Source organism: Physcomitrium patens, chromosome 16, assembly GCF_059467195.1.
Source record: "Physcomitrium patens ecotype Gransden chromosome 16, ASM5946719v1, whole genome shotgun sequence".
Classification (NCBI taxonomy): domain Eukaryota; kingdom Viridiplantae; phylum Streptophyta; class Bryopsida; order Funariales; family Funariaceae; genus Physcomitrium; species Physcomitrium patens.
Window position 1 is genome coordinate 10,568,295 of NC_143425.1, and position 10,981 is coordinate 10,579,275.

At 38.8% G+C, this 10,981-nt stretch overlaps 1 protein-coding gene across 1 annotated transcript; it reads left to right on the forward strand.

The window, feature by feature from the left end:
• Positions 1 to 1,157: 1,157 nt before the first annotated feature.
• LOC112293692 (E3 ubiquitin-protein ligase BRE1-like 2) lies at positions 1,158 to 10,444 on the forward strand. Its single transcript, XM_073539825.2, has 20 exons — positions 1,158 to 1,519; positions 2,488 to 2,651; positions 2,851 to 3,012; positions 3,409 to 3,490; positions 3,738 to 3,971; positions 4,231 to 4,398; positions 4,529 to 4,734; positions 5,145 to 5,228; positions 5,353 to 5,472; positions 5,867 to 6,053; positions 6,265 to 6,425; positions 6,687 to 6,758; positions 6,958 to 7,034; positions 7,492 to 7,686; positions 8,071 to 8,143; positions 8,335 to 8,421; positions 8,784 to 8,921; positions 9,164 to 9,366; positions 9,563 to 9,728; positions 10,051 to 10,444. The coding sequence occupies exons 2-20, from the start codon at positions 2,544 to 2,546 to the stop codon at positions 10,180 to 10,182; spliced, it is 2,655 nt and encodes an 884-aa protein (XP_073395926.1). The 5' UTR covers positions 1,158 to 1,519; positions 2,488 to 2,543; the 3' UTR covers positions 10,183 to 10,444.
• The last annotated feature ends 537 nt before the right edge of the window (positions 10,445 to 10,981 follow it).

The window sequence follows — 10,981 nt, forward strand, 5'->3', positions numbered from 1 at the left end:
TCAAATATTTATTACGTTATTTAAAAAGTACTGAAGATTTGGGATTATACTATACAAGCTCTATTGATTCAAAATTAGTTGGATATTCTAATGTAGGATATAAATCTGATATTGCAACAAATAAATCTCAAACAAGCTATGTATTCTTAAGACATGGAGCTGCAATATCATTGAAATCAATGAAACAAACTATAACTGCAACTCCATCCAACCATGCAAAAATTATTGCCTTACATGAAGTATCTCGAGAATGTATTTGGTTTCAATCAATTGATAACTTCATTCAAACAACTTGTGGATTTTCATATGATGATTCTCCAACTATCTTATATAAAAATAATAGTGCTTGTGTTGCATAGTTGCAAATTGGTTTTATTAAAGGAGATAAGACAAAGCATATTGATCCAAAATATTTTAGTTATATCCATGACTTGATTACTAATGAAGTACTTTAGATCAAAAAAATTGAATTTACAAATAACCTTGTTGATCTCCTCACCAAAGTTATATCTTTGTGCAACCATCGCCGACTTACTTATAGCATTGGCATGTAGCAACTTACTTTTCTTGAACAAGAAATTTGATGAACTCTTCAGATAATGTTGTACTTTTTTTCTTTCATCTATGGTTTTGTCCTTAAATATGATAAGATTTCCTAGATAAGGTTTTAATGAGACACTAATTATTAATCTTACAAGATTTCAAAAAAGTATAGATTATGTTTCTATGCATATAAATATTATGAAAAACAAAGAGGAGTGTTGAGAGCATTAAATGTAGCCGGAGCTCTCCATATTATTTATTATAATCTACAATATTTGGTGTAGCTATAGGGATTGGAATGTAGTGAAGATACATTGTTTATCTTCTCCCCTTTTCTTTGTATAAGAAATATAACCCTATCAATAAATTGACTTCTTGTGTGTGTGTTTACATATGTGTGCATATTACTTCTAGCTACTCTTTTCTCTCTTTCTTTAAAAGATTCTCAACAGAAACAAAAAAAGATAGGAATCCCCGAAGAACGGGTCCCTTCATTACAGGGAAGCTTCCGGACTGAATGAAACGGGGGGAGGGGGAGTGCGCGAGCCCAAGACCCCTACGAAGACCCCCCACCCCGAGACCCGCCTCCCCCACACCCTCGCGGGCTCCGCTCCACCAGAGTCTGTCTTCCCTTCTTCCCTTCCCTTCCCTTCCTTTGCTTTGCTTTGTTTCCCATTCCTTTCCTTTCTGCTTGTCATCCCCCCTCCCTCTCTACCTCCCTCCTCGACTCTCACTCCAACGCCCGCTCTCTGTTCCGCTCGGCGTCGTATGTTCAAGCTTTGCAACGCCACTCGCCATAGCGCTTCGCTCCGTCCCTATCGCTGTGCTTCCAAGTTCCGGGAATTGTTTGCATTAGCGATGCTTGAGCCCTATATTTGAGAGAGAGGGTATTTTTGGGACATGGCCAGGGTTTGGGTTTCCTGCTTCGGTGCTTCGATCGCTAGTGGAGAGGAGTACTGAGCTGCGGATCATGGAGGTATGTTATCAGTTCTTAACGGCCAGATCGTGGTGTTCAGGCTATGTGGATATGTGGCAGTCATTGTGAGAGGGAGGTGCAAAATCCTGTCGTGTATTAAATTGTTTGGAGATTCCTTTAGACACTTTAAGATGGCATTATGGAATTTTTTGAAACCTGGGAGCGATTGCGAACGACTATGAGTTAGCCGATAGTGTGGGAAATGTGAAATTATGGTGGTCGTAGCCTTTCTAACAATTCTGATTTTATTTTTGTGAACGGGGGTAGGAATGAGTGTATTTGTTGGCTAGGGCTCATCAACGAGTAGATTTAAGTTCATTCGCATGGATTACGGAACTAGTCGGAGAGGCTCTTTGGTTGTTTTTGAGAGTTTTGAGCACAAGGTGTCTCTGTAGGACTGATATGCACGCTCGACGTAGATTCTAGTCATCATGGCGTTGCTGCGTAGTTGTCTTGGTGTAGGATTTCCTATTTCACTTATTTATTTTTTTCGAATTTAGGGCTCGAGACAGGTTCTTAACTAGAAGCCCACAAGCGTATGATGAGCTGGCAATTCTGAGATTATTAGTTCAATATGACATGACTGGGCTTTGAGGATACAGTTTAAACAGCTGAGGGTTTTCATGTTAGCATGTGCACTACTTGGTCACTTTTCTCTTGGCTCTGTTTTGGTCCAGGGGACACTCACGTAGTTTTTTAGAGCCACACGCTTGTTCCTCTCCATCTCGTTGTTCTGTTAAGGAGGTTGGGTAACGAGATCACATTCATTCCAGATTTTGGAGTGTTAGTAGCTTAGTACTATATTTTGTCTTGCTTGAAATCTTTATTTCTGCTCAAAGCTTGTTCAAGTTTTGTTTCCAATAGTTTTCCAGAGAGTTGTAGCTGTATTTTGCAAAGAACATAAATTCTGTGATTAAAGTTAGACATTTTAATTTGTTAATCCTCGTGCATACTGTGGACTGTGAAAGATTGACTGGTAACGATAGCCCCCGATCATGCACGCCCAAGCTAGAGTTGAGGCAGAATGGGAAGCACAGAAGAACCTGATCGCAAACGCCGCCACCTTAACAACCATTCTGTATCCCCTCCAGTCAAGAAACAACCTTTTACACCATCAGCTGAGGAGAAAAAGGTAAGCCTTACGTCTTTCGTGCATTCATTGCATCGTATCGTCTGTAATTCTCAAATTTCTACGCTCTTGTTCAGAGAAAAGAACATGGGAATATGTTCATTGACTGTTCTTGTCTGAACAGCAACTTTTTTGTACTTAAGTATAGGACATGGTGGAAGTTCCTAGGTTAAGGTACAATGCTGGTGTGCTGGAAACTCAGGTGGATGCACAAATGTTGCAATATCAAAACCACAAGCTTTCTCAACAGCTTGAGGTTCAGCGCAACGAAATAACTGTTTTGGAGGGTAGATTGAAGCAACTGCATAGCAAGCAGGCCTTATTCGATGAGAACCTCTCAATTGTCAGTCGTGTATGGAATCAGGTGAGGCTTCTAGATTTTTGTGCAGGTTTCATGTTGCGTTGACATGGGAGAGTTCATTTTAATACACTCGATGAGCAGGAACCAGATCCTCTTTTTATCATCTGTTGTAAAGGCGGATTTATTGATTTTTAAATAAACGGAATGTTCATTTATTTGATTTGTTTACTGCATGTTGAATGAGTCGAAAATCCTGTTGTTTTTTATTTTCATTTTTATTTTTATCTTCAGTTTTTATTTTTATAATTTGAGTTTTGTGTACCATATCGTTGTGGAGGAATATGTGCAAGTTTTATCATACAAGTAGGATTACATTTGTATGGAGCTAATCAAAGTTAGGAGCGATTAGATGGGATCCTTTAATGTCACTAATTTAAGGGATTAAAGCGCCGAATATAGGTTGTGGATGATTTGGAGTTGCTTACTGTGCGAGCCAATACTACAACCAACGGAATTCAAGTTTCGGGATCTGTTTCTAAAGGTGCATTTTAATGTGCCCTTTTTGTTGTTTTTGTTTGTTTTAAAATTTGAAGTTTTAGCTCCATAAACACAAGAACGCAATAATTTTCATTTCTGCACCTACGTGAAATTTGTGATACGGTTGTGTTTCTTTGGAGTGATTGGGTCCCTAAACACATAATCGAGTCTTTGTGGTTTTGTAGAAGGTTGGCCTAACTAATTTATGTTGACGAAATATTGATATCTTTTTGGTTGTGTTATTTTCATAGATCGGAATGATGCCTCAGTTCTCCCAGCGCAGACTTTTTTGCAGCGGTTGCTCGATACGGGAGCTACCGAGAGTTCCATAATCAATGGAAGTAATGGTTCAATTGAGTCTGGACACTCTAGCCGAGAGGCAACAACTTATAAGACCATGAAGGATATTGTGCAAAGTATTGATTATGAGCGAGCTCGAAATGAAGACCTTGTGAGCAATTTTCGAAATGGCATTGCTTCTAATGGTGGGGAAGCTTACATGAATGGCAGAGCGTTGAAGTTAGCCTATAAAGATGTGTCATGTAAAGCATGTTTCTATTCTAATTGGAATTATCAATCAATCTATTATTAGCAGTAGTATTTTTGATACGTATCTTAGGTTCAAAACTTTTCTCTGTGAAAAATCCCTTTATCATTTTGCATACCCATCTTGCATCTGAAAGCCAGCGGAGACAGTCATTTGGAAATTGTGGGACAGCATGATGAGCTTAAAAGATATGGCAGGTGTCAATCGGTCGCTTGTGAAAGCAAATGAGGAGCTATATGTAGAGGCGAAAAAGTTGCGAGGTCTTGTGGATGATCTTCATGTAAAGCACCGGGAACTTTCAGCTGAGCTGGGAACTTGTCGTGACCTTCAGGCGAAGGACCAAGCTGAGCTTAAGAGATTAAAAGGTGTTAATTTGTTCTTGTTTCCCATAACCCTGCTAACCACAAACAGCTTCTACGTGGATATACCTGTGATTTCAATATAGAGCTGCTTCAACATTTTCATTGTATGCTCACGATTTTTTTGGCACTGTAGGGGAGCTGGAGGAAGCTTGTGCTGACCTTGAGTCTAATAGGCGCCAGTTGGCTGCGCTTCGTTCTCAAGATGCGATGCTCTCTGGTCCGCCCACTCCCAGTGCCACTCCAACTCGTAAAACATTTGAATTTGGGGAAGGAGGTGCAGGACAAGTAAAAGTTTCTAAGGAGAATTGTGAACTGGAAGCTGGTTTGGAAGAGGCCAAGGTACTGAATTTTTCCTCTGAAATAATATTTTAGCTGAATTAGTGTTATTTACATGAAGAAATTGTTTTAAACTTGTTTGAATAGTTCCAGTGATTTATCGTTTCAGTCGGTAGCAACTGCTATAGACATTCTATCGTGTGAATGGTCAGCAATTGGCAAACAAAATTCTGTATGGTTTGAAATTTTAAAAATCTTTTCAATCGGAAGGCTGCTTGTGTAGATAAATAGATGTATGAACCAAGTAGATCGGTAATTGAAAACTTCGCAGTTTGTTCCATCTGGAATCGCATGTTTATCTTTCAAGTTACAAGGTTTGGGAGTGATGTGCATGTCACGAGCATATGAGCCATGATGTTCGTAATCACGAAAGTTATACAATCACATTACTAATTTTATGTGTGATTTGCCAGACATTGGCAGCTCGAAGACTAACTGAGCTTGAAGAAGCCATGAATAATCAGTTGGATGTTATTCAGAAAATCCAGCACTTGCAGGTCAGTTTCACTACAAGCCTTGTTCATTTTATGGTTTGGGGTGTATTGTAATTTTAATTTTGCTAAGTAGGTTTTTAGCCATGCATACGGTCAAGCATTGATATCAACTCCTTTTGATAAGCAGGACGAACTGGATGATCAAGAATCCATTATGACTTCTCGGCAGTATCAGTCACTGCATGAAAAAGTGCAGTATCTGAGGGGTGAAGTTGAGAAGCATCAGGCTATGGTAGACGAGTTACAGGTGTGTGGTTGTCAGTTAGGTGTCACATAGTGTTTTACTTGCATCAATTTTCACTTATCTCCTTTGAATTTGCTCCAGTTATATGCGGATGGCTTAGTTGCGCATGAGTGCACGTCAACCATTTTTATCTACAATTTTTTTGAGTTCACTACAATGTTTTATTGCATTTGTTATTTATTTTGGAATATTCTGGCAAGCAGGCAGTTAATTCTTCATTTTTTAGAACATTTAGATACTCACTAAAAAATCTTCAGATGTTTATGGGAGCTCCCAGGCTGCCTAGCCAGGTGGCTATTGCTCAGTAAATCCTGTACATATGGGACATGGTTATATTATTTTTAGGCTTGATTGTGCTTATGTAATAAGACGAGTCGATCCCCATTTCAACGCGCAGGGAGAGCGTATATCTCTTTTGCGTCGCGAAAAAGAGGCTATATTGAAAGCTGAGGCTGGTGATGCAGCTCGAAGGGCATGCATCCTCTCAGATGCTCGGGCAGATGATTTGGAATTAAAGCTCCAGCAGTGCATGTCTGATTGTGACACCTTGCAACTGAGAGTTACAGACGCTGCTCAGGCTTCAGGTGTGTTTTATGAGAATTTCCATGATTTTGTGAGCGTGTTATCTGTTTTCGAACTTGTGGATTCTAAAATCGTATTTCGAAGCTTCCAGCACTGTAGACTTGGGGGTTGTTATACAATCTTATCTCTTAGTTAGTCAAGAAATGAGGCGGTGACCAATATATGGCTTAGCTTAGGCTTTCTGATCTTTCGTTGATGTTTTGTATCTCACAGCAAGGAAAGAGTCTGTGGCTGATCTGAAGGAGGTAATTAGTAATCTTGATGAAGATATAGCTATGATGCAAGGTCAGCTATACGACTTCAAAGAAACAGGCTCAGCTGTCCATTCTCTGCGAGCACAGCTTCATTCCTTGCATGCAAAGCTGGAAAGAAAAGTACGTAGTTCAGCACTTTCATATCCCACGCCCGCTAAGAGACCATATGGAAATTCAATGATTAAAAATATTGTTGGTTTTCAGGTTTTCAGACTTGTGTGATGATCTGTCACGTTTGTATATGCAAAATAAATAGGTAAACTAACAGGGATTTCAGATTGAGGAGCGATATGCTCAATTTTATGCTCGCAAAGGTGTCTGTGTTACATCAGCGTTTATTATTATCAAATGTTTTCTGACATCTAATCTGTTCACATGCAGAGCAAGGAAAGTCGGGAACTGTCTGACCAGCATCTTGGTCAAGTTCCGGAACTGAATTCCATCCAGAATGAGGTAGATTTGTCATCTTAAAACTAGTACTGGGGCATTGTGGCATGTACTGTTCTGGAAGGAGCAGGCTCAGTTTTTTTTTTGCATTCCAACCTCCAGCCAGTGAACGGTGCAAGATATAATTCTTTAGTTGTATTGTCAAATTCTTCGTATTAGCCACCATGACCAGGCTATTGAGCCATATTTTGTTGTCAACTTGCAGATTAGGGGTTTGCAAGATAGTGAGAAAGAATTAAAGCTTATTCTGAATATGTACAACAAGGAATCAACTGATCCAAGGTGAACTTGTTAAGTACTTATGACATTTTGGTGTTGCAGTTCAGTCTTTGTGGATGAAAATTTCTGCATCAAAACATATCTTGTAATATTGGTATTTATTTTATGGGATGCTTGTACTTCGGCTCTAACTTAGCAGAATCTACAGCTGACAGTGTTTTCTAATCCTGAAAATTGTGTTACTGGGCATAAATCTCATGAGCTTGGTTATTGCCATTAAGGACTCTATTCCGTAGCAGACAATTTACTGTAGTGCCGCGAAGATGGTTAAGATTTAGAGTGAATTAAGTTAATTTTGAAATTGGAGGTCTTTTGATGAATTCTGAGTCAATTAGCTGTTTAAGAACGCATGTCGTATAGTTGTGCAATTATTTTGCGTTTGCTTTTTGCACCTACTGTACTCAATTTTTTAGTTATCACAACGCCATACAGGCTGTTTAACTAGTGTGACTTTGTACAGGGAAGTACGAGAATTACAACAGGCGAATTGTAGGGCTCGGGCAGAAGTGCAACGACTGCAGTTGGCTCTAGACGAACACAGTCTAGAGCTTCGTGTGAAAGAAGCAAATGAAGCAGAGGCCGCATGTCAGCAGAAGCTTGCTGCGGTTGAAGCTGAGATTGCTGAACTGCGGCAGAGTTTAGAGGCTTCTTACAGGTAAAAAATATCAGGAAGTAGTCTGATGGTCGTGAGAGTGTTTCTGCCGTGTTGATGAGGGCAATGCGATTGCTAAGTTCCATCTTGAGCCGAGATTATGAAATGTATCCTCGAATTTGGAGAGCTCAGAATTACATCTCACAAAAGCTACTTATATCTGAGCATCACCAACGGTCCTATTTTGGTGCAGGACAACACTCTCTTATAGGGATGTTTTGGACTTGCTGAAATCTCAGTTTTACTGGAAGAATATCAACACTTGTGATAAAAAAACATGTGGCTGTTTTTCTCGTACCTTTCCTGGATATAACCGACCAACCTTCCGGAAGCTGTTCATTTTTAGTTTGTTGGGCGTATAGTTATAGATGCTTTGTTTGGCTGCAGAGTTGCCCACGATTTAAAAGAGAAGCTACATAACAAGAAAGATGAAGAGGAGACGTACACAAGTGAAATACGTGTATGTGTTGAACACCTTTGTCAATTGCTGTATCTGATATTTTTGTAACCTTCTAACGTTCTGTGTCGTAATGTTCGATGCCTTTCTACCTTAGTAAATTTAGTTCTCTTTCAATTTCCTACATTAACTTCAGGTCTCTTTGTTCCCTGCTTGGTCTCTTCTCCTTAGATTTTTTACCTCTGAAATTGCAGAATATTGGTCAAGCTTATGACGACGTGCATTCTCAAAATAAACGATTGCTTCAAGAAATTATAGAACGTGATGAATACAATGCTCAGGTATGGTTACATTATGCACTTAATTACCTGTAACTGTCACTTTTACACACCTTTTCAAGCGAGCTTTAACGGAGATGTGGGAATGTATTGCTGCTTGGGAATCAATTTTTGGACTCTTGCAAATGGGTTCTTTAGTTACTTAGTCCGGAATTATTTGGGAGTCTTGTAAGCTTTCTGAATGTTTTTTCAATCAAGTCATTTGATTGAATCTACATGTCAAAAATGTAGATTGAACGACATTTGACATGTAGATTCAATCAAATGAACATTTGATATATTTTCATATATCCTTTGAACGAAAAGCGCTCTTTCGGTTGAGCAGTTGCTTTTACTCACATGGATCCTTTTATGTTTGGAATCAGTTAATGTCAGAGAGTCTCAAAGCTAAGCAGCTGCAGGCTTCACTGCAAGCTGAGAAGCAAGTGTTAAATGCCCGTATGCAACATGCAAATGCAACCGCTGATCTCCACAAGCAGCGAATTGCTCGTTTAGAAGAACAAGTACGCTTTTTCCACACTGCTTATTGGGTGGACTGTTAGTTTATGCTTCTAAATAGTCAAGTTCCTGATGAGTTGGTATTATGCTGTTCTTCAATGATTCATTTTTTTCTTTCTTAATATTGTTCAGTACGTTATTTCAGTCAGTGTGACCCTCGTAATGAAAGAAAGATCTTCGACGTGTGATGTGGTATAGTCCAATTTGACATCGAAATATCAAATGTGAACGAATTTTCTCGCTGCAGGCTAGAATGCTTATTCATGAGCTTGCGAAAGCTACAGATGAGAGTCGACAGCAATCATCAGCAATGGAAAGTGCAAAACGAAAAGCTGTTGAGATGGAGAAAGAGTTATCTTCTGCCAATTCAGCATTAGCAGCGGCTAACCAAGTGTTGGAGGAGCGCGGTCAGAAATTGCTGAATGTGAAGCTGCAATTAGAAAAGGAGAGGTCTGCATTCGTTTTCATGTTGGGAACAACCAGGAAATGGCAGCATACTTGGATAAGACTATATCAAAGCAGTTATTTAGTTATGCTTAGTATGCACATCTTTCTTTCGCATGTAGTGTAAATGGTTAGGTCTAGGCTATGAACCTGTCTGCAACTACTTAAGCAGGTTGTAGTGATGATTATGGTCCTGCCACAGGTTTGAGAAGCGAAGGGTTCAAGAGGAGTTGGACGTTTTGAATGTGAAATCTGCACGATTGAATTCCCTTCACGATGGTGGGCCCATGGTAGAACTCTTACAAGAAGAACTTAATGATTACAAAGCTATCCTGCAATGCAGTGTCTGCCACGATCGAAATTTTCAGGTGCTCTTCTCTTCATGTGGCTAGTGCAAATTGTATCTCGATTTTTGTGTTATTATTTCATCATTTTTTGGTATTTTTTGAGTTCAGCTTTTTGGATTTTAATGTGAGGGATCACGTAAATCAAAAGGCACTCCACGGATAGCAGTGTATTAGTTAAGGGTTACGCTCATCCACCAATTTCTTCAAACTGAACTGAAGAATATACTAGGCTATCTAAAATCATTGGTTACGAGCATATTTCAATTGCAGAATCTAGTCGCTGTAAGCTGGTATTTGGTGGCCATTATATATTTGCTATACTAAATGAATTTTTGTTTTACAGGCGGTTATTACCAAGTGCTACCACCTATTTTGTAGCCCCTGCATACAACGTAGCTTGGATTCAAGACATCGGAAATGTCCTGGTTGCGGGGTTCCATTTGGGCAGAACGATGTGCGAACCGTGTATATCTAAGATTTTTTTTTGGAGAGGCATGGTCATGTGCTAACAAAAGTTCATGATGTATCCTTTGTCATGCCCTGTGTACCTCAAGACCGTTGCATTCATGGTAGTGCCCTCAGTGTGACTCTTTTAAATGTAGGGCAGTATTCTTCAGCTGTCTAGCTTAGGAATACTTTAGGATTGAGTTTCAGCATTTAAGGATATGATTTTGGTTATCATCCAACTGTGCCATCTTTGTTTGATTCAAAGTTATTCCCACGTCCTTTTGTAGTAACCGTCTCTTTTCCTTAACGGTTTTCATTATCAGTGTTTGAGACATAGCAGTGATTGTAAACATGTATTTCTGTGGATTGAATGACAAAAATTGTTAAGATTAATTAGGATTATTCTATATATATGTATAGCACCCAAATCTACATGATTATCACATTCATGATAAAAGATAATGGATAAGGAGTATAATAACCAACTTCATACCAAAAAATATATTAATATAGAATAAAGTAATGTAAAATAAGAATGACCAAATTCTCAAATGAATTGAAATTTGATTAGAATTATTTTAATTAAAAAACAAAAGTAAAAACTACTCAGCAAAGAAGTTTGGAATTTAAAATTTTAGGAATGGATGAATTGATCATAATTGATCTTAAAAGGGAGTAACAAACTAGTGAACATAGAATTAACAAAGGTCCAAGGGGTAGTATTGTAGTAATGAAACAATTGCAGATAATAATAATAGATTTGTCAATTTTTTTTTTTAGATTTGCAATAATAGAAACATCTTGGTAGATGACACCTCAACATGTGT